Source organism: Stenella coeruleoalba (assembly GCF_951394435.1).
Source record: "Stenella coeruleoalba genome assembly, chromosome: 16".
Lineage (NCBI taxonomy): Eukaryota > Metazoa > Chordata > Mammalia > Artiodactyla > Delphinidae > Stenella > Stenella coeruleoalba.
In genome coordinates, this window is record NC_137162.1 from 62,214,250 (window position 1) to 62,237,397 (window position 23,148).

At 53.2% G+C, this 23,148-nt stretch overlaps 1 protein-coding gene across 1 annotated transcript in view; it reads right to left on the reverse strand.

Annotated features, from left to right (window-relative positions):
* COL13A1 (collagen type XIII alpha 1 chain) overlaps positions 1-23,148 on the reverse strand; it is a gene marked incomplete at its 5' end in the record, with an annotated part of 79,131 nt that overhangs the window by 7,861 nt on the left and 48,122 nt on the right. Inside the window, 14 exons of the mRNA XM_079900595.1 lie at positions 3,029-3,064; positions 4,086-4,139; positions 5,321-5,374; positions 10,793-10,873; positions 11,822-11,848; positions 12,822-12,863; positions 15,509-15,553; positions 16,904-17,002; positions 17,770-17,922; positions 18,275-18,319; positions 19,353-19,415; positions 20,895-20,918; positions 22,240-22,308; positions 22,677-22,721. Of these exons, the coding sequence (XP_079756721.1) occupies positions 3,029-3,064; positions 4,086-4,139; positions 5,321-5,374; positions 10,793-10,873; positions 11,822-11,848; positions 12,822-12,863; positions 15,509-15,553; positions 16,904-17,002; positions 17,770-17,922; positions 18,275-18,319; positions 19,353-19,415; positions 20,895-20,918; positions 22,240-22,308; positions 22,677-22,721 (837 nt within the window). The remainder of the gene's footprint in view (positions 1-3,028; positions 3,065-4,085; positions 4,140-5,320; positions 5,375-10,792; positions 10,874-11,821; positions 11,849-12,821; positions 12,864-15,508; positions 15,554-16,903; positions 17,003-17,769; positions 17,923-18,274; positions 18,320-19,352; positions 19,416-20,894; positions 20,919-22,239; positions 22,309-22,676; positions 22,722-23,148) is intronic.

Sequence of the window (23,148 nt, forward strand, 5' to 3'; positions counted from 1 at the left end):
CCTCACCTCCATCCTCCCTGCTCCCCTCTCTCGAAGAGGACATGAAAAGGGCCCTGGTGCAGAGGGGATTCTAGCTGGTACGGGAGAGGGGCAAAGAGAGTCAAGCAGCAGGGGTTTCTTAAAAAAATAAATAAATGTACAAAGCTGCGTTTAGAGGAAATAAATTGAAGTTGGGGGAGTGGAAGGGAAAGGATGAGGGCTATGGGATTATTATAATAGGGTGAACATATCTAGAGGGAGAAATAGTGAAGGAGTAAAGGAAAGAAGAAGCAGGCTGAGGCCGAGAGAGAGAGCAGAGGAGAGAGAGCTAGGAGGTAAGGGGGCCTGGGGAAGCAAGACACGCACACACACAAGTGTGCACACACATACGTGCACACACATGCACACACACACGTACACCCAGGCACACACGTGCACACTTCCACACACACACACGTACACACACCCCCCAGATGGCACCTCTCGCAGCGTGGGAGGAGCCTCACCGCACACTCTCAGACCTTTCAGTTGGCTGGCTTGCAGGCAGCTCCTCGGTTACACCCAACTTTCCGGATACCCAAATTGCCAAATTCACACCACCCTTTATCCTCTGATGGACTGTTTCATCCTAAAAGTGGCTCCTGGGCCAAATTCACAGAGCTGTTAATGGACAGGAGAATGCCCCTAGTGACAAGGACAGAATCATTCCCCTGGCATGTGTGTCCCCTTGGAAAACTGCCTATCTTGGGCTCTGGGCCTTGGCCACCACTACAAGGACTGTCCTCCTTCCATGAGCAGAAAGGAGACTCCAAGACCATCCTCTGGCGGTACTTGGAGAAGCATGGCTTTAAGGCTGTGAGATAGGATAACAGACGGTGGGGAGCCCGCCCGAGCCTCTCTGACGGGGACCCCGGGTGTGATGGGGGCAAAGTTTGGGAGCTCCCTTCCACACTCGGTGGGCACGGGCGTCTTGAACATCTCCAGCTTCATCTCCATAAGAAACAGTGAAGCTTCCAACTAGAATGTCATCTTAGCACTCCTGGCCTTTTACTTTGACAAAAGTGTCAGCATTCTGAGCTTCCAGGCACCAGAAAACACGGGTCAGGGCACAGAGCTGACTCTGCCTGGACCTTTCTTCATTTTGTAGGCTTTCATTACCAAACCCTCATCTCTCCCCTTAGAAGTCCTGTTAGGGCTGGTGGTATAAAGAGGTCTGGAAGAGGAGGTGAGCTGTAGGTGGGACTCTTCTAGGATGTTCTGGTATCCAGAGAGTCAGAGGTCTTAGATGGAAGAACAAGCTGGTCCTTGATTTGGAAAGCTGCCCTTTAGAAGGAGTTGACTGGTTCTTTATGGTGCACTCAGAGGAAGGTTCAGGTACCTTGCTTGTTTTCTGGACTTGACTTTTACTGACATATTGCTGATTTATATGTGGGACTGGGGGGAAGTGTATAAAACCTTGGACACAGCAAGTGGAGAAGAAATACTTCCCCACTGGATAGTGGGGACTCAGCGGCTCATTCAATGACCTCGGTTCCTTGAGCATCAGAGCCACCAGCCTCCCGCCCCTGTCCACCTGCCGGCCCTCTAGAGCACACAGTCACTACCAATGGGAGGACTAGCTTTGCAGCCTTCAAATGCCCGGTGCCTCAAGCCAACTGAAAAAGTCATAAGAGATAGGTTTAACAAGTGTTAATCGAATTAACAAAGAACACCGCAACACTTTAGACATAAATTAGAAAGGTTAGTATGTCAACTGAGAGGTGCAATGATCAATTATTTCAGTGGCCTAAATTCTTGGATGCCACAGTAACGAAGGTGGGCTTCCCAGCCTGCCTGAACAGGCTGGCCCATTTCTGGAAGTAGAACTGTTTATTCCAGGGGTTTCTAGACTTGGGCTCCCCATGGACAGTCTGGGAGGGGTCGCTCTGCCTCTTCCTTCTTGTTCATAGGATATATGGGACAGATTGATTGCTTTTGACCAGCTGCCAGAAAGGAAAATTTAGGAATATGGAAGCGTTCAATAAATCGATCTTAAATGGAAGAGACTTGCACTGATGCCAGATATAAACGTACAGATTCTGGCATGTTCTAGCCATAAACACGGCTATCGTGTTCAAAGATCAGCGGAAGGCCTGGGTTCTGGAAGCCACCTGCTCTGTCTCTAACAGTCCTGGGAACTCAGAACATGTTATCATAGTTCAGGGCCTCGTTTCTCCATCGGTTCGTCCCACTCCTCTTTCACCTCTAAGATCCTTGGGTATTATTCCCACTAGAAGATGCTCTTGGGCTTCTAGGGGACGTGCATCCCACTGAGAACCCCTGTGATGAGGCAGCCAATGAGACGTCCTAGAAGGGAACCCAAAAGTCATCCCTCGGTCAGATGCAGTGGGATGATCTCTCCTGGGCACAAAGGTGCCACGTGTCATGTGCCATCAGGTGGCTGTGGGTGCTGTGGACGGACACTCAGCAACTGCGTCTTGGTGAACACGGCAGAAACCAAAGGGGCAGCTGGGGGCCTCGAAAGGCACGATTTGTTTCATAGTCCTGCCGATTCGTCCCAAGAGAAATAATGGCTGGGATAGCTTTTTAAAGGGTTGGCTGTGTACAACAGCTGTCTGCTTGTTCTTGGAACTGGGATTTATTTTCTCTCTCACCAGTGGCCTGGGATGCCTGGTAAAACTAAGTGTCAGAAGACTAGGACACAGCAACGACGGATATAAAAATACCATTCAGGGGCCCATTATCAGGGCAAGCTAGAGAGAGCCGGGCACGTGGCTCCTGTTACTGGATGGCGATGCTAATCTGACGGCTGCCCTGGGATTCAGCCTCCCCTTTCCACGCGGAAAAATACATGCTGCAATTTCAAGATTAGGTCCCGGGCTCCCTGTAATGCTATGGATGGAGCCCCTCACTATAAAGCCTTTTAATTTAGGATGCTATATCAGGAAAGACTGTATTTCCATGTTGGGTCAGGAATCCCCAGTTGGTCATTTCACCTCACCATGATGACATTAGTAACCACAGCCAAAGTGCGAGGACTCAGACTCACCCGGTTTCCTTTGTCCCCGGGTGGTCCGTGTAAACCCTGCAGTAAATCAGAGAAACGAAGACAGGTTAATGAGAAGGCACAGGATGGCCGTACCGTCCTTCCTTCCAGGCTCATAAAGCTCTTTACCGGTGCCTAATTCATCGGAGACGGGCTTAATTATCCCCATTTTACAGAAGGGGGACAAAGGAGAAGACTGCTCAAGGAACTTGACCTAGAGACAGATAACGAGTTATGGGTAAAGTCAAACACAGTTCTGGTTTTCTCTCTCGGCACCAATGCCCTGGCCTGCGGCCGAGTTCTTCTAGATGGTCCGTGCTGAGGACACGGTCTGGGCGCAGAGACCTCTCCTGGAAGGGCAGGGATTTGCATGGCTCTCCCACCAGCCGCTTGCTTGCTAGAAAAATGACTCCAAAGCTCCCGAGCCCCTCTTTTCAAGGTGCCGGCTGCTCCCCTTGTCTTTAGCTGGGGAGTGGGCACAAGGCAAAGACTGGCCGGTTCCATGCACAGCCGAGCATGGAACCCACGAACAAGTGTATGGCCTTCAAGCGGGTGGGAAACCAAAGTCCTGGCTCTCGTAGGCAGCCGACTTCTATAAGCCAGCAAGGAGACATCGGCTGCAGATGGAAAGCCAGTCCCGTGGGAAGCTGCCCGTCTCAGGAGATGTCTCCTTGCCCGATGGTGATCTGGACCTGGTTCGGTCCCTCCTCGAGGGTACGGGCCGTGGCACATTCACCTGTGAGACCCCCGCTGCCTTGAGCCCAGAGCCCTGCAGCGGAAGGTGCTCATCTGTGTTTGCTACAGCCAGTTAGACGGTGCACACGGCTGAGGACGTGGTTCCCTAACGGGCCGCGTGCGCCAGGGTTCGCCTCTAGCGGTGCCCGGCGGGGAAGTTCTAGCGCGTGGGCTAGTGGCTGTCGGTTGCTTCCACCGCCACAGAACTGGGCACTGTCGCTTGGCCCTAGATTTTCTGCCCCAGGCTCTGGGTGTTCTGTTTTGGCAGTGCTTCTGGGGGGGACCAGGGCAGGTGGAGAGCAGCCTCTGAGCCCATGAGACTTACAGGAAGCCCAGCTGCTCCCGTTGGTCCTGTCATCCCAGGGTCGCCTTTGCTGCCCTGAAACCGGAGAAAGAACACATAAGCCTTCTCTGACATGGTAACAACCTCCCGTCAGCCATTTTCTGTTTTCATACAAAACTTGGGAAACCTTTCCAGTCTCTTCAAAGAGACACCCCCCGCCCCCAAACAAGGAAGCGAGGGCTGGGCGGAGGGCGGGGTGAAGGTGGGGTGACTGCTGAGGACTCTGCCCCGAGGAGGGGGCCTGGAAGCCTCTCTCACCCTCCCTCCACGAAGCCTGGCCCCCCAACGCGCTTAGGAAGGACTGGACAGTGGGGGTACAAGTTGGCCAGAGGCAGAAGCAGTGGGGAGAACAGGAGCAGGAAACGGGCACGGACAAGGGAGACGGGGGCGAACGGGGAGAGGAAGAGAGCTCTGATTTCTCTTCGAAGCTGTGTCACCCCTCCGAGCAGCCACCCTGGTTCCCCCAGTGGCTGGTGATCTCAGGGAAGCCCACGCCTCTCTCCAGAAGCTCCCCACCCTCTCCTCCCTCCCCTCTGCCAGCTGTGGGACCCGAGAGCGTAGCGATAGAGCCCCCGGCGGCAGACGGCAAGAGGGAGAGCTGCTCCCGCGGGCAGAGAGCCCAGCAGACGGCCACTCAGAGGTCCAGCACCCAAGCCGGGCCCCCAGCGACCCCAGGCCCCGCGGTGCGGAAACCGGGCCAGGCTGGGAGGAGCCTCCGCGCGGAACTCTCCTGCCTCCGCCCGCCACCCTGGCTGCGGGAGACGTGACCCCTGGTAGCCGGCCTGAGGCACAGGTCTCCTGGCTTCTCGATGTCTCCCAGGTTTTCTAACACCACCTGGCACTCTGTTTCATGCCGTATCCCTAAATCACTGCAGAATTGAGGCGTGTCCGGTGACAGCAGGGCCTGGGGCCTTGTGTGGCCCCTGGGACTGATGCCAGGTGACCGGAAGCTGAGTGAAGGAAGCTCTCCAAGTCTCTGTCCACTTGTAGCTACAAAATGAGCACCTCAGGCCTGCCTGCCACCCCATGGGCTGGGAGGGTCATCCAGAGAAGACATGGATGAGGTGCTTGCCGGGTCGAGGAGGAACGGATGGGGGCCGAGATGGCTGGCTGACGCGGTGGCCCTGTGGGCTGCAGGGGCTGAGGACCCGAGGCTGAGAGGGGCAGCAGGGCCCCCTGTCCTGGTGGTCCAGGCTCCCGGCTCGCTGAGCACTCACCCTCTCTCCCTTTGGTCCCGCTGGGCCTGGAACTCCAATTGGTCCTGGAGTACCCTGGGGAGGTGAAAGAGCACAGAGGTGAGGGTCCTGACGCCGAGGGGAGCCCCGGGAGCCCCGCACGACACCTGGAGATGAGCAAGGTCCAGAGGCCCAGTTTTCAGGGTTGGCGAGGCCCGGCTTGTTCAGGGCGGTCATTGGACTGGGCCGCGTTCCTGTTTGGGTTTGGGGGCCTCGGGGAGAGAGCGCCTCCCCGCTGCCTCAGAGCCAGATTTGAGGAAGGTACCCCTTTGGTTTCACAACCAAGCTTGCCAAGGCTGAAAACGGCAGAACAGTTGCTTAGTTTGCTCCCAGAAGCGCTCGGGAGGGAGTCGACGCCATCCCGGGGGTGGGGAGGCCGGGGGCTGGCACCCCTTGGCTGACGCAGCTCCACATGCAGCGGGAGGGTCTTCATGCCACAGAGACCGATGCAGACGCACACACAGAGCCAGGCGTGGGAGGGTCATTCCGCCACCGCCCACTCCACCCCCACTGTGGGCCCTGGCCCTGGCCTTCAGCCTCCGGCCAGGCCTTCTGTCCCCATCCCAGGCCCTAGGGAACAGGCTGGATTGGAGAGTGGATTAGTATGCTTCGGATGTCTGCTGACACGGGCCTGGCAGGGAGGTGTGTCCTAAGCACTCCTGACTCGGGGCTGCAGCCCCGGGGGGCAGCTGGAGCGTCAGAGCTGTGTTGATGAGAGACACAGCAGGGCTCGCTAAGGCATAATTAAACGTCTTCTCCAGGTTCCTAATTTATGGCCCGACTAGACGGGGTCTATATTTCCAAGCTTCCTATTGCTCTGCCTCGGTGATTATATTTTCTTGCTCAGGACGTGAGGACTGGGCCTGGGCCTGTGGGCGGTTCCCGGTGGTGCTCCGAATGTAGCTGTGATAGGCAGGGCAGGAGCAAGGTGGGGAAAGGCTGATTTACTTTACATGAAAGTAAAATAGAGGATAAGCTGTTCTCGCTGGCTCCTTTGAGGGAAGAAGGAAAGCTGTGGACATCTGTGACAGAGTGTCAGAATAGCACTCTGGAGTCCCTGGCCAGCTTCAAGTCCTGCCTCAAAGGCCTACAACTGTGCTATTGGAAAGTTTCTTGGCTTCTCTAAGGATCAGTTTTCCCACCTGTAAAATGGGAACAATCGCATGAGTGTCTGCTTCCTAGGTTGCGGCCAGGTTAGAATGGATGAATACACGTCACACGTGTGGCGCTGGGCCCGACACCTAGGAAGCGTCCAGTAAATGTCCTGGCAGGGTAGGATCACCCTTCCCATAAACATTTTCCTTTAAGGTTGTGTTACTGATTTTATAAGAAAAAAACCCTTCAGGTCCAAAGGGGACAGAATATATGAACGTGCACTGCTCCCCTCTGTCCAATATGAAGGAAATAACTAGTTGAGAGGAAAGTCATGGTTTCTCGTGATTCCAGCCACAGATAATGCCCCTAGCCCAGACTGGCCACCTGGGAAAGGTGTGCTAGGTGCGAGGAGGATGGAAAGAAAGGGACTGTGGTGGGGGGCAGCTGTGGTGCCACAGGAAGTGAAAGGTGTGGTTGTGACATGCCATCGGAACACTGAGCTGGGACTCGCCCGTGTGCTCCTAAGTGCTACACCTGCCCTCACCCATCAGTGCGGTCCCCACCCACATACACACCAGACTGGTGGCTGCACAGGACCAGAAAGCCCTTGTGGGCAGACAGGAGATGGACAGAGCTCACAGCATGAAGACAACACAGCATGACGGGCACATACAGACACTGTTGTGTTTGGTGGGGATGAGTCACGGCCCAAACCCCTAGGGCTGGGGTCCCAGGCTGAAGTCAGCACTCCTTTAGGAACAGAGTCTTTGCTGCTGGAGCAGCCTCCCACCCCACAGCCAGTGTTCTGGAAATTCAGATTTGAGGACCCTGGGTGCATTCCACAGACAGGGAAATTTAGATGGAGGCCAGCTGTCTTTGGTCAAGAGGCGTGAATAAGCACTTGTGAACTGAGCACAGATGGTACTTCCTGGTGTTGGTGGTGGGATAAGGCACGCCTCACTGAAGAAGTGAGGCCACAGCAGGACAGACGAAAGGGATTACAGGCCAGGGCTGGGGTGGGGGTGGGTGGGTTGAGGGGTAATGGAGAAGTGACACTCACCGGTGGCCCAGGCCTGCCGTCCAAACCTGAAGCTCCCTGGACAAAGGGAACAGTTTGACCAAAAGAAGGGGAAGGGAGGAATGGGAGGGAGAAAAAGGGACCAGGGAGGGAAGAGGTGAGTGAAGCAGTGACTCTGGACAGACATAAATGCTGGTAATTAAATAAAATGGGAGAAATAAGCTTGGGAGGACAGGTAATGTATTCACATGAAAACCAACAAAAAACATGGAGACACCGAGTGCAGTGTGGCCAACTGCTGAGCAAGCTGGGTGGAGACCAGTGCAGGTGGCCGTTACGATCCTCTGTGCCCCCTGCTCCCCTCTCTCCTTTCATCCTCTCTCAGAAACCTCTCTTCCAAGGGATTGAAGTGTTCCAGCGGAAGAGATATAGAAAGTAAATTCATGGAGAGGTGTCTGGAACCAGAGCTAGTGCATCCTTCCCAGGACCAGTCTTACTTGGGGAAGACACGCCTACATGGCAGGTGGGGCCCAGGTGAGGGTGGTCTTCCCAGTCTTTTTTGCATACTGTTGAGGCGAGGCCACACTGGGGGACCCCAGAAGGCTCAGCATTGAATTACAGCATCCAGCTTTGAAATCTGGGCAGAAGCTGGCCTGCTTCAACCTCAGCTAGGTGGGAGGAGTTGGGGCCTTGAATGACAATACTAATGATGCCTGACATTTCTCTGGCATTTTACAGTTTGCAAAGCTTAACACAAATTCAGTCCGTTCATATTATCCCAGACAAGGCCTCTTTTATAGAAAAAGCCTTTAGGGGCAGCTGACTGGGACAGAGGTCTAAGGCCATGTATCCCTTGGAATGAACTGTCTGGCAGGTGGGATGCTATTAAGACCCACTCACTGTGCAGCATCCAGTGATATATACAGTGGGAATTAGAGTTCTTGTTCCAATGCTGGGCTATGATGCTGCCCCTACAACCCACCTAGGAGAACAGGGGTACAATTATCTGATGATATCAATAAGACAAAGCAGGGAGAGAGCAACTGGGACATTCTAGGCCAATAAGGACTGAGTTCTTGAAATCTGCTTCCAACTGAGCCTCAGAAACGAGCCTAGGCCTCAGGATTTTAAAGGTGGGGGAATACCCCCAGGTAAGGGAGGGCAGGGAGCTGCTTCCTCCTGGGGCAAGGGTGTTGGGTAGCAGGACCCTACAGGGCCTCGCTTCTCAGTCTTAGGACCACATAATTCTGGGACCAATCTTGCTTATGGCCTAGAGAGTTGTGGTTCTCAGACCCAGCTACAATGTCAGAATCTCCTGGGGTGATGTTAAATAATACAGATGCCTGGGCCCTACCCCAGCCCAATTCAAACAGAATATAGCATACTTGGAAAGCTCCAGGGGATTCCAACGTGCAGCCAGCACTGAGAACCACTTCTGTAGGGCAAATAAGAGGAACGCAGTAGGATGTACCTGGAAACACAGGCTGCTGCTCTATGAAGTAAAACACTGAGGGGAAGCCTAAAAACAGAACTTTAGCTAAACATCCATATACTCTGTCTATGCAGCGTTAATACTGAGTTATCTTGAGAGGCCTGGCGCACAGGGCGTGAACTGGAGTTTTGGGGGCCATACGTGGGCCACTGACATATTTTCTATGGGTTGCAGTATTGCAGATAATTTTGGTTTAATATTAGAAAATGAGGAGATATCCCATCAAATGCCAGATGTGTAGCTTCCTTAGGAAAATTAGAATACGCAGAAATACTGGACCCTCATTCCCCCAAAGCAACAGTCCGCTGAACTGAGTAGGGCTGTTACCACAGTCCCCACCACTCCTTATTGTCCGTCTGACGTCCACATTAGTTGCCCTTTATGAACACTGCTTGCTCTGTTGTTTTCTTAAGCTAGCCAAAGCACTTCTCTGTACCCGTGTCTCTATCAAAAGTTGAAAAATCAAAGATAGACTGGGTACTTTTTTTCTTTCGTCTGGCGCTTTCTTTGTTTATATTACCTGTATGGTCTTCATTTCAACCCCTGACTGAATTCCCCAATGTTCACTAGGGTTATTGGAGCCATGAAGGTGAACAAGGAGAGGTTTGTGGTTGAGTGGGGGTGGGCAGGAAGGCGCTTTAACAGTAAAGAGTACTTAGTCATTTTGGACACAGCTTAAGACATGGGAAAGTGTCTGCTAAAGTCATCAGTTTACTGTAGTCTGTCAAGCGAATCAGCTCCTTAAATATTCCCACATTTGATGTACTAATGAGGTGTAATCATACCTTTTGTTCTTTCTCTTTGGTTGCTGGGATTACATTAACCAGACCTTCAAACCCTGCCAAGCTGGGGCATCTGGGCTTCCCATCATTCCTCTGCTTTTTACAGCTTCCTGGGGGTGGGAACTGGCCTTGTGCCCAGCGCAGAGGAAGCCTCAGTGGCTGGAAAGAGGCCTTTGCAAGGCTGTGGCCTCAGTGAAGGAGCAGCCTCTGGTGTAGCCAGGCCATCGACTTCATATGTGACCTCAAGTGACTCAATTTTTTCTCTGGACCCACCAATAAAATGATTATAGGGAATCCTAAAGTCCCTTCCAGATCTTGAAAAACAAACAAGAGAAAAGTGCCAGCCTCACTGGGGTGTGAGGGAGGATGGAGCCCAGGGCTCCGGGATGGGTGGTGGGATGCGCTCACCTGGAGACAGGTGAGGCAGTGATGAGACCATCAGTCACTGGAGCTTGGGGCAAAGGAATTCGGACGCCTTCTGAGCAGCCCCCGCCCTGACCTGGGGCCTTTAGCTGAGATCAGAGATCTCAGGGAACCAAGATGTGAGTGGCCTTAGCCTGCTGGGACCGGAGGATCTGACTTTTTGCAAGCTTTTCTGCTGTGGCCAGTGCTTAAGAGCAGAGAGCAGGGGCTCTCTTGGGGTCTGCCTGGGAAAGTAGGAGAGACATGAATACTCTACTGTCCCAGTGCTCCCAAGTCCTCTAAGCTTGGCCCCGATAAGGGCAGATTTTTATTGCCTCAGACAAGCACAAGTAGGGCCTAAGGCTGTTCTCGGGCCCCTTCTGGCTCCCAGCTGGGTCCTCCTTGGGGTGGGGGGCTTTGTCGTATTCAGATTCACATTCCTCCAGAACCTAGGCCAGGGCCAGCCCAGAGGAGGCCCTCGGTAAGAGAGTTAGAGCCTACGGTCTTGTCCAGGTGGGAAAGCAGAACCCCATGGAGCTCTGGAATGCTCAGAACTTTAGAACCTCGAGTTTTCCAGTGGCCTTCTCCCAGGGCCCTGCCCAGCACCTCCTCAGGACCGCCCGGCCAGGCCCCTCACACCAGTTTGCCGGGTCCGCGATACTTACGGGTAATCCCAGAGGACCTCGGTCTCCTTTTTCTCCCTGGATGCCCTTCTCTCCTTTTGCTCCATCTAGCCCTGCTTCCCCCTGAAGGAAAGGGAGATGGGCGAGATCACAGAAGGGCATGGCCCAGACGACTCATTCTTGCATTCTGGGGTCCTGCAGATGGGGATGGGTGGTGGGGAGGGATGGTAGATAGAGGAGGGAGGAGGTAGAGGTGGCTGACCCAGGGGTGGCAGGCCGGGGACTCCAAGAATTGCTGAATTCTTAGCCTGGCTCTGCCTCAGTTACAGTCAGTTACTACAGAGTATCTCTGTGGTAACTTTGAGGTCCCCAAAGGGAAAGGGGATGGCAGGAGTAGAGACAAACCCATAGGTCAGTTCCAGGTCAGGCTTTGGCATAGATGACCATTTGCACAGCAGAAAAACTGGGACCCTGCAGATACTGGATGGCGAATGCCTGAAATGCCACCGCTGGAGCTCTGAGGCTCCCACACTAACCAGGAGAGGAAAGTGCCTAGCAGTCCCCTGGAGAGCGCCAGTGTAGGAGACAAGGGCTGTTGTCATGCCAGCAGCCTCCAGCCCTTCTTATCCATTTGAAACGCTGGGGGTGGGAGCTGGGAGAGTCCCAGGCCAGAGTCCAGTGGGCTTGGTCCTGGGAAGGGGTCCCTTGCTATGCCACCCTCTGTCTGCCACCTATACTTCAGGGTGAGTGAAGGGTCTGGGGCAGGTTACATGGAAAAAGGATTTCATCACTGGCTAAGAATCTAACCTGTCACTCTGTAGGGTTGATTGATGGATGGGAAAATTCTGAATCCAAAGCCTGCCCAGTGTCAATGATGGATGTTAACAGGACCATAGGACTTTATTCTGTCCCAATGGTACCCCACTGGCTGAAGCGTCACATGATTTCGTTTAGGGAAGGGGTCAGCTGGGTCCCCTGTCTCTGAAGCATTTTCTCTCTTTTCTGCCTTCACTGACACAGCGCCTTCCCCCACCCCCTTCACCCAGCACCTGTCACGTGATCTCTTCTTACCTTTGGTCCAGGAATGCCTTGGAGCCCCTGCATTTGGAATCAAAACAAAGCATCTCTGGTTAAGTCGACTTCCTTGTCCACAGGCTGGACCACAAAAAAGCAAGGGCCCTCTACAAAAAAGTACAGAGCCTGGCCTGGGGCCCCTTCCCAGGAGAGGTAGAAGGGAATGCTAAGGGGGGTCCACCTTAGGACTTCCTGGGGTGGGGTCTGAGCCATGCTTCCCCAGCCAGGGACTGAGAATCTCTCTGTGGCCCTCACAGCTGACTCATGAGAGAAGATTCAGAGTCTCATGAAGGCAAAATTCAGAGGGAACACAGCAAAAATTAAATAATATGTGCAAAGTGCTTAGAGTAGCATCTGGCGCATAGTAAGTTTCAATATACCTTGGCCGCTGTCATTATTACTACTACTACTACCACTACTACTCGTACCAATGACAGTGGGTGGCCCATCACCACGGGGACTCTGAACCCGGCAGAGGCAAGGACCAGCATCTGTTGGTTTAGGATGCTTGCAGACCCTCGAGGCCCAATGCATAGGGGTCCCTTTACAGGTGCCTTATCATCTGTAACCATGGAAAGGCCAATCCAGTGGGGCTGGTTTTAAATGGGTCACTTTCTATTTTAATCCTGGCCTTCTTGCTGGCTGGTTAGCAGGAATAAAAGAGGGAGAGGAGCAGATGTCTGATGGCAAAGGGCAGAACCGAGTGACAGAATGACTCCTACTCCTGCAAGGAGGGACCAGACCTCGGGGCTGCCATGCCAGTCAACTGTTTCTGGGAAACCGGGCGCTGCCCAGGCTCCTTGGTGTCACAGAGACGATGCCTGTTTAAGGTGGGAGGGAAGAGAAGCAGGGAGGGGCTTGTGGATGTGAAAATCCCACCGTGGAAGGAGGTGATAGTGACCTAAGGTTGAGGTTAAGCCCAGTGACTGCCATGGGGAGGGGATGTTAGGGGCCTAATCACAGTGGACTGAAGCATAGACAAGCCCTCCAAACTTACCGGAGGTCCGGGAGGTCCCTCTGGCCCTGGTGGCCCAGGAACCTAGAAGCCAAAGGGAGACAGTTAGCCCACCCCCTGTTATACTCTAAGGGCTCCTGCCTTCTGCCATAGCCTGGGGTCCGGCTAGGGACTGCAAGGCCGAAGGACAGAACTACCAGCACACAGTCTCCCAAACAAAGGCCGAGAACAGGTCAGAAACTCATAGCACCTCATTAGCCTGCGCAGTGTTTCGAAAGAACAAACAAACATGGCCATGAAATATGCTCAAAATGCCTATTCTTCTGGATGTTTTTGAAAAACCAGAAAATCTGGCCGCCTCAGGCTTTTGTTTGTGCATGGCAACAGTTGCCTGGAGCTCAATGAGAGCTTTCCCTTCCGGCTGGGGCTTGAGTTCCTTGGTTTACCTCAGTCCTCACCACTCCCTATTATTATTATTATTATTATTTTAATATTTTTTATTTTTTTTTCAGTACGCGGGCCTCTCACTGTTGTGGCCTCTCCTGTTGCAGAGCACAGGCTCCGGACGCGCAGGCTCAGCGGCCGTGGCTCACGGGCCCAGCCGCTCCGCGGCATGTGGGATCTTCCCGGACCAGGGCACGAACCCGTATCCCCTGCATCGGCAGGCGGACTCTCAATCACTGCGCCACCCGGTAAGCTCTCCCTATTATTTTTAACCCAGACTTCTTGCATTCATTTGTTGCATGCCTGGTCCCGGTTGGCATTTGGGTTTGAGACCTTTAGCTTAAAGGAAGAGAGACTGGTTGTCTGGAATGGGGGGAGACTGAGATGCTTCCGAAGAATATTCCTCAAGCTCCCCAGGTTTGTAACAGACAGGATGGGGACTGTGGGTCTCCGTTTCTCTTGAGGGCAGGTTAAAGTCAAAGAGATTCGGACTGGACAGAGAACACGAAGGAACCCAGGGCGGTCTTCCTCTCTACAGAGGTTGCTGTGCAGGGTAGATTCTGTCTCTGGTGAAGATGGACATCCATTTCTCCACAGTCAGCCACCCAAGAGGCAGGAAGGAGACCCGCCTGCTCTTTTCTGAGCCGGTCCCCCCATTTCAGCTTCTGAACTCTCCTTGGGCACCTCACCTTCCCAGGGACAGAATCCCCTGGAGTGTGGCCAGCATGGGGACCCTCTGCCAGGTGACTATAAAGGGAGCCTCTGCACTGGGCAGACAGGGAATCCCTGCTGTCGCTTGGACAGGTGGACTTTTTAACTCCATAAATACTATTGTCTCCTTGCAGGGAACTCAATCTTCGGAAACTCTACCTTCTTAAAAAAAAAAGTTTACTGCTTTTTTTCTTATTATAAACAAGTAATTCATATATCTTGATTGGGGTAGAGGTTATATAAATCTACACATGTATTAAAATTCATAGAACTGTCAAAAAGTCAAATTTACCATATTATCATTTTACTATATGATAATTTAAAAATAAAAAAATTTAAAGGAATACAAATTTATTAACATATTAGTAAATTAAAGAGAACTGAAAGAAGATCTCTGAGTAATGCTAATATTTTGCTTTATTTCCTTCTACTACTCTTTCGATGCATAAAATGTATTTGAATGTATGTCTATACTTACGATGGTATCATATATATATAAAATTTGGTTCTCTTCTCTTTTTCACTTAACACAAAACCCACTTTTCCGTGTTTTGTATGTTCCCCACAAGCCTCGTTTCAATGTTGATGTGTTACTCATTGACTGGAATAAAAATGAGTTCCTACCTAGCCAGGGCTTGGAGCAGGGCTTGGCGTGAGGAAAGCTCTCCAGCACGGGGACTATTATTACCATTAGTATTTTGTGGTAAGTTATTTAATCATTTCCTTCTTGTTAGAAATGCAGCCTGTTCCCAATTTTTAGTTTAAATACATCTGGAAGGAACATTTTTGCATATTATGCTTTTCCTGAGTTTCAGAGCATTTCTTTAGGAGCCTATCCAAATAAATAACATACATGTTATATAATCAGGTCTGTGTTACTAAATGCAGATGGGGTTTGGTGACACTGAAGGGTGACCGAGGGTTTGGTGGTCTCTCTCTGTGGTAGTGTCTGGGTGGCCCAGGCCCTTCCACCAAATAGCCTCTCCCTCACGTATCCTCGACCTCTGTTGCTCTCCTGGTCTTACCCTAAGCCTGATTCCCTCCCCTGTTATGAGAAGCTGGCTTCCATCCTGACTACCTCTCACTCCACTGTTCCCTTAACCACCACACTTCTCAAAAGAATAATGCCTCTCTGGAAACCCTACCTCTGGAGCTTCTAGGCAAACTCCTACAGAGTCTTCAAGACCCTGCTCCAATGACCCATCTTCTGGGGTGCTCATCCGACTCCCTGAGCTGCCGCCATTCTAGTGCCCACAACTGGGGACTGTTTGCTGCACAGGGATGGTCTTGTTTTCCTGTCTCCAGGCTCTAGCACTGGAATGGAACATGGCAGGTGCTGTGTGAATACCGCTGAGGGACTTGATGAATGGGAAGACCGCGGACAAGACCTGTGGGTCCTTGCTGCCCCTGAGGTGCTCAGGAAATGTTCAGCTTCCTGCACTCTTCCTGTGCCAGGCAGTTGTGAGTTTCTTTCTAGAGCACGGAAGTGATGTGCACACTGGAGAGACTGTGGTGTGACAAGGTCCCTGTCAAATAATCCCTGTGACACAAGCTGCAGAGCAGGCACAACCTACCTCCACTCCTGGGTCACCCTTCTCCCCGGGTTCTCCTTTCTCTCCCTGTGGGCACAAAACAACATGGCGTGGGTGCCAGCACTCAGGGGATCCTGGGAAAGACACCCTCAAATCTGTGACAAACCTGACCAGTACTAGACTAGGCCTAGATATCAGCAAGGACCACCTGGGAGGCTGCAGAGGAAGCTGGCCTGAAGGACGAAGGCCAGGGCAGGGGACTTGTGATCACTGACTTCCTGAATCTGAGGATCTAGCAAGAACCTCAGAGAGGCTGATATTCTGTATGGATCCTGCAGGGCAGAGGCCCCAGGATGGACCTGGGACTTGTTTCTAACCAGCCGAATAGGGCCTATTGGCAAAGATGATGGGATGTCGCTCTTGTGATTACGTTACAAGCTTATGTTACAAATTATACATGATATACAAATGATAGGTTAAGACTGTGTTACAAGTACGTCACACACACACCCACACACACCGCCTCCCCCCCCCCCCCCCCCTTCTTGCTAGGATGCACTGAGAGACGCCTGCTGGCCTTGGTCTTGAAGAAGCAGGCTGCTATAATATGATCTGCCTACTATGGGGAAGGCCGAGTGGCCGGGAACTGTAGGTGGCCTCTAGGAGCTGAGGGACTCATGGCTACTATAGAAGGAACTGAAAATTATTCCAGTAGCAGCGAGCTTGGAAGAGGACCCCAGCTCTAGATGGGGCTGCAGCTGGATGACATCCTGACTGGGCAGAGGCCTCAGCCGCAACGGGCCTGGACCCCTGACCCGTGGAAGTGGTGCCATAATACGAGTGTGTTGTTCTAAGCCACTGAACTTGTGGTGACGTGTTACGCAGCTACGGAAAGTGAATGCGGCTCTAGAAGCGGAGCCAGGGCCGTGGGGGTGGGGGGCGGTTGATGAGGGTGCCTCACACCACATCAGAAGCATTCCCTCCAGCTTGGAGGGGACATGGCAGGAGGCTACCAGCTGCCTGCCTGTCCCAGCTGAGGGGGGCAGCCACAGTCAGTGGCCTTCGAGGTATCCTGCACTGGGTCAGAGGTGGGACTGGTTGACCTCTGAGGTTCTTTCCACTTCTAAGAGGAGAATTCCGAGTCCAAGGTTCTAGCACCTTGGAACTATGCTGGCCCCTGGAGATGGAGGCCACCACGCTGTGAGCGGAGGGTGCTGGAACCCCTGCTGACACCCGACTGCCCCTCAGGGAGTAGCTGCTCATCCAGAGGACCCTCCCATCCCCAGGCTGGACAGGCAGGCGGGCGGCCAGTGCAGCTTCATCACAGCACCAGCACCCGCCAGGCAGGTGACCTCAGGGAGGGCATCCCGCTTGCTTGCCCTCATCGGCAGAGGCCTGCTGACCCCCCTGATCTGATGCTCGGCCCCCTCGCCTTACCGTGAATCCTGGGAGCCCGATGGGGCCAGGCAATCCGGTTGCTCCATGTCTCCCTTGGTCACCTGGTTCTCCTTTCTCCCCAGTTGGGCCGTCTAGACCCTACAGATCGAAAAAGATCTCTGTTAGTCAAGGGCAAGGTCATCACACTGAGATATGGGACCTGCCGTGGCATGCACGTGGGGCCACCTCCCTCCAAGGGCAGGTGTCTAGGGTGCTGCCTGGAAACCATGAAGCCCAGAGAAGGCTCCCAAGTCAAGCCAGAGGCCTAGCTGGCCTGGGCTAAGGTCCCTTGTTTGTACCTCTCCTGGGTCTAGGGCTGTCCCTATACTCTCCTGGGTATAGGTATGCCGTCCCAAGAGGCAGTTTTACACTCCCAACAACTCAGTGAGGTATCCAGGGAAAGCATTATCATCCCCATTTTATTCTTTTTTGTTAAGTCAAATTTATCAATTTTTTTCCTTAATGAATTACGCATTTGGTGTCGTAGCTAAGAAATCTCTTTTTTGTTTTCCCCCTCCCTTGACCACACGGCTTGTGGGATCTCAGCTCCCTGACCAGGGATTGAACCTGGGCCACGGCAGTGGAAGTCTGGAATCCTAACCACTAGGCCACCAGGGAATTTCCAATCATCCCCATTTTAGAGATGAGAAAACCGAGGCTCTGCCAGGCTCAGTGACTTTCCCGCGGACACAGATAGGAGATGACAGAACGAGACCCAGGTCTCTTGAGGCGGGAAACTGGCCTTTATAAAGTAAAGCTTGAAGGGAAAACGGGTGAGCGCCCTGTCCCCAGCTCCCGGCTCCAGTTTCCAGCTGCAGCTGTCACAGCGCACAGCCACGTCATGCTGGGTGGGCCCCGGCACTCACCGGTGGGCCTGGCTGCCCCATCTCCCCTTTCTCCCCCTTCTCTCCTGGGTTCCCCGGAAGGCCATCTTCTCCCTTCAGTCCTGCAGGCCCAGCCTTTCCCGGGGGGCCTTGGGGACCAGGAGGGCCCACATCTCCTGGTTTGCCTCGAGGTCCCTCGAGAAAAGATCAACAACACTATTAGATGCACTGATGGAGAAACGAGGGGCAAGAACAAGGAAGAATGGCGGGGGGAGGGGGAGGGTACAAAGGACTCGGCTCTTTGGCGCTTGATTGGACCAGTCAGAGAGCCTGTCCAGCTCCCGGTGGGAATCTGAGGGGCTGCAGCCCATCCCAGCGTGGGTTGGCCTGGCTCCCCCTGGGGCCAGCAGTGGGGCTCGGCTGGGCTTCCAGAGGCGGGCCTCCCCTCCCCTCTCCCTTCCCCACAAGGCTCCCTTCCGGAGCCTTCTGTATCCTCACCCCCCAGGGCAAAGATTATCCTCAGAGGTTTGTCTGGGAGTGTCCTTACCTTTTCCCCATCGTGTCCAGGAGGGCCGGGCAGTCCAATCTCCCCCTGTAGCCAGAACAACTAAAGGTCACTCTCAGACCAGAGAAGAACAGTAACTTATTTATACAGCACTTCTTATGTCAGGTATCCTCAGCCCTCACACAGGAGGTATGTACTTTCACTGACTCTGTTTTGGAGGTGAGGACCCCAGTGCAGAGTTGTGAGCCCAAGGCCTGGAGTTAGTGAAGACTGGATCCCAGTCCGGGCATCCCGGCTCCACAGTCCATGTTTTAGCCACAACCTTGCACCAGGCGCTCCACAGGAGGGGTGCTTGCCTCCTTGTTCTCCCTTCCCCCCAAACTCAGCCTTCCAGTCCTGGCCCCCACACAGGGCACTCTCTTCACTTCACATCAACCCGAGTCCCTTCTTTGAGTCAGGGAGGGAGATAAAGGAGGTGTGGCCTCTGATTTGAGGCCAGGTAAACAACCAGCTGCATCACCAAGGCAAGCTGAGAGGAAATAGCAGTGAATTCCTCCTGATAGATCAGGGAAGGCTTCAGGGAGGAGGTGGCCTTCAAGTTGGGCTTGGAATATGAAGACTTTGAAAGGTAGGGAAAACTGGAAGGGACTTCAGGGCAGAGGACCTCATGAGCAGAGGACAGAGGGGCAAATGTGTTGGCCTTCTGGGAAAAATCACAGGGGTGGGGGGCAGAGGATAAAAGGGAGCAAAGGCAGGAATCGAGGGAGGGGTGAGATTGGGGAGGGGCTCAAGCAGGGTTGGGTCCCTGCTGTGGCTCTGGCTGGGGCGGGCGCTCGTCTAGATCCAGCCCCACCACATCAGAGGGGTCTGTGAATTACAGGAGCCCAAGACAGACAGCGAGGGAAGAAAGGCAGAGCTGAGGATGGGGGGAGTGAAGGGGCGGTGATGTCGGTGGGCAGGCGGTGCCTTGGAGCTTTGGGGAGAATTGAAGGCTGGAGTGAGGTGGTGGCTCTGGGAACATGAGAAGGACACAGATGAGGGGCAGCCGTGGGGTCCCGCGCCCAGAGACACATGCAGGGCTTCTGCAGGGTCTGCACCCGCCTTGTCAAGACAGTGTTACCTTCTGGCCTGGGATCCCTGGAGCTCCAGGTGGGCCAATCTGCCCAGGAAGACCAGGGGGCCCCTAGGAAAGAAAAGAAAGACACGTGGGAGAAGTTTCCAACTGAGGAGGGGTGGCCTGTCTCCAGAGAAGTATATGTGGAGGCTGGTTTATAGAGACTGGTCATTTCCAAACATTTCATCAGGGGCAGGAAGACTTTTGTTTGCAGAGGAAATATGGAGACCCCGCAGTGTAAGGCAGATAAGCACTGAGCGTGTCTGGATTAAAGTGGGGGGCGGGGACCCTAGGGCCACGCTTATCAGCCTCTCCCTCCCTGTCCGTCTACACCCTGGGGGCTCCTTGGGCTCCAAGAAGATAAATCTGACCTTCCCCGACAGTGACTTAAAAATGTCTCCAGGAAGCAACCCAAATGTCCATCAACAGCTGAACGTCTGGCACATTCATACAATGGATACTACGCAGCAGTGAAAAAAGAACCGAGCACTGCACAGGCCATGCCATAGAAGGAAGAAACCCTGACACATTATGCAGAGCAAAAGAAGCTAGATGCAGACACCTACATACTGTGTGACTCCATTCATAGGAGACTCTAGAACTAAAGAAATCTAAGCTCTGGTGAGAGAAAGCAGATTAGTGGTGGCTCAGGGTTGGGCATAAGTGTGGGACTGACTCCTGAGATGCGTGAAGGAACTTTCTGAAGTGATTGGGGTGGTGGGTATGTGGCTATATACATTTGTCAAAACTCAGCAAATTCTATACCTAAAATGGGTGCATTTTATTGTATGTAAATGGTTAATTCAAGGTTGATTATTAAAATGAAAAAAAAAAGTTTCAGAAACTTTTGCTTCAAAGAGCTATTTCAAATAATCTATTTTAATGTTTCCAAATGAAGCTCACTGATGCCAGAATCATGTGGTTATTAATACCAGTTTCTGGGATTGGGGCGCTGTACGACTGGTGCTTAATTCTGGCTTTGCATCGTCCCTAAGTGTGTTCTGTGGCACATGGCCACTAAAAATATTAAATGACATAAAATGTGAGTGAGTTTGAGAACGTTGTGATCTCCCCTCTCTTCTCTGCCTTGGAAGTTAAACCTGGTGGTAATCATTTTAGCTACAAATATTTACTGAAAGCCTGTCACTGGTAGGCACACGTGCAAAATCCAGGCTTGGAATTCACTGGTTTTCCAGATGCAGAGAATGAAATTGATTTCTAGGAAAGAGGGAAAGGTAGAGGGTCGCTACTGATGTTTTTAGGATTATGCACTTTATTTATTAGCAAAAGATTGGGTAAAAGGAGAACTTAAAAACACCCTCCTCTATACCACCACTTCCTTGACGCAGCTGCAATGAGAACCAGTATTTGTCCTGTGACGGGAGTGCACCACTGGGTCGGTGAAGAGCTACTCTGGACGACAGTCATGACCCTGCTCTGCAGGGTCAACCCTAACCTTCTGGAGGCGAGACCTCCAGTCCTGTCTTCCAGGCTGCCCTCCACCAGCCCTCAGCCCAGTGCCCGGGGAAATCAGGAGGGAGGACTCACCATCAAGGCCAGTGTCCGGATCTCCTGAAAACCAACACCATGCGATCAGTTGAAGAGCAAATAAGAGCCACATGGAGGGTCCCCTCGGCCCAGTCCTGGAAACGTGGGCACTGGGACCCTTGAGGGAGCACAGTAGAGGTAGACCCTCTTGGGGGGGCCTCTGCCTTCCAGCCCCACCCCACCCCCACCTCTCCCCTCCCAGAGGCTTGTAGTCACTGGACAGGGAGTACCCCACGAGCACCAGATGCTATCCTACAACAGATTCCTACATGCCCTAAAATGGAATGCAAATTTTCTCTTTACAAGAGGAAGGAAGCAGCATCTCCTATTCCTTCTGTTTTTCTTTTGGCCTCGCAGCATGGGGGATCTTAGGTCCCTGACCAGGGGTCGAATGCCTGCCCCCTGCAGTGGAAGGGCGGAGTCTTAACCACCGGACTGTCAGGGAAGTCCCTCCCATTGTTTCTAATCATTCACTGGGACCCTTCCTTGAACTTCCCTCTTCTCCTAGAACCCAGATTTAAGGCTCTGATGTACCTCCCTTGAAACAGACAGACACAATAGAACAAAACACGGCACCACTGGAAAACTAAATTAGAGGGACAACTCTTGGCATTAAAAAAAATAACTGTACAGCTTGTAAATGCATTCACATAGGTACAAAGATTCCTTTAAAGGAGCAGTTCTCAATCTGGGGTGAGTTTGTCCCCCTGGAGACATCTGGCAACGTGCAGAGGCATATTTTGGTTGTCATAGCTGGGAGTGGGGAGGCATCTATTGGCATCTAGTGGGTAGAGACCAGGCACGCTGTTGAACATCCTCCAGCACACGGGACAGGCTTCCCCACAACCAACATTTCCCAGCCCCAAATGTCAGGGGCGCCCAGGTTGAGAAGCCCCGCGTTTAAACGAGGGTACCTAATGAACCTGAAATATGATTACATTGACACAAAGGTAGATGTGTTCCAGGAAGACAGATTCTACCATGTGAAGGGGGAGGGTGTGTGCTGGAGAAATGGGGTCCTAGAACCCCAAGTGGGCCAGCACCCTGCAGGCACCAGGATGCCCCAGTTATGGCTCTCAGTGACCCAGAGCCAGGATACCTGGCCAGCTGGGCCCAGACCCAAAGCCAGGCCATCTGGATTTCAAATGAGGGGGCCGTGTGCATGGGGGCTGCATGGGGGAGGCTGAAGGAGAGAAGGCAAGGGGATGAACCCCCGGAAGCTCTGTCCAGCGGCCTGGCCTCAGGGACATGAGTCAGGGTGTTGGAACGCTCAGCTCTGTCATCACACAGCCCGGAGGCCCATGAGGACCTCCAGATCTCTCATCTCTGGGTAGGCCCCGCTCACCTGGAGAGCCTCGTTGATGTTTCCATTGTAGTCCACCATCTCTCCTTTCCCAGGTTCGCCCTTGGAGCCCTACGAGACAAAGGAGATCTGCACCCAGGGCCTGGGCCAGCGGGGACCTCAGGACAAGCTCTCTACCATCACTGGCTGCACAGGGGATGCAGAGCAGCTGGGGCGGCTACTGGGGGCTCCAAACACTCTCAGAGGATGCCCAGGGGCTCCAGAACCAAAGAGGAGACTCCGTGTGAGAACCCTGGACTAGACAGACCTGGGGGAGACCGAGTGCAATCGTGGCTGCAATGTCAGACCTCCTATCTGGAGCCAGAATGCTCTTCCCTGCCCCCCACCCCCCTGCAAGGCCCCGGGGACAAGCCACTTCACCCTGTGACCCCAGGGAGGTGAGATGTGGTGCTATGACTCTGGGTGAGAGATGCACGTACCTTGGGGCCAGCAGGTCCCTGTTCTCCAGCTGCTCCAGGCTCCCCCTGTTGCACGACAAAATTGGAGTGAAATGGGCACAAAGTCAGGTACACAGAATCTGGTGTCCCCAGATGGGCCGTGTGTTAGGGAACTCAGAGGGGGCCAGGAGGCTCGGCTCAGCTCAGGCTGAGAGGCGCAGGGCTCCCTGTGCCTCCCGTGCAGGCTCCACCCCTTGGGAAGCACCTCCACTGGCCAGCAAGCCCCTCTCCCTCCCAGCTCCCTCCAGCTTCTTGCTGGAAGATCCTTCTGTCCCATGTTAGTTGTTGGTGATTCCACCCATGTCCGTCTGGCCACCTCCCTCCGGTCTCCTAAGTCAGCCACCTCCTCGGGAGCAGGGACCAGACCCTCTGCCCCTCTTTATTTCTATCCTGCTCGAGGAGCAAGGGCTCAGAAAGTTTTTGCCAATTGCCTGGGTGGTTGACAATTGCCGTG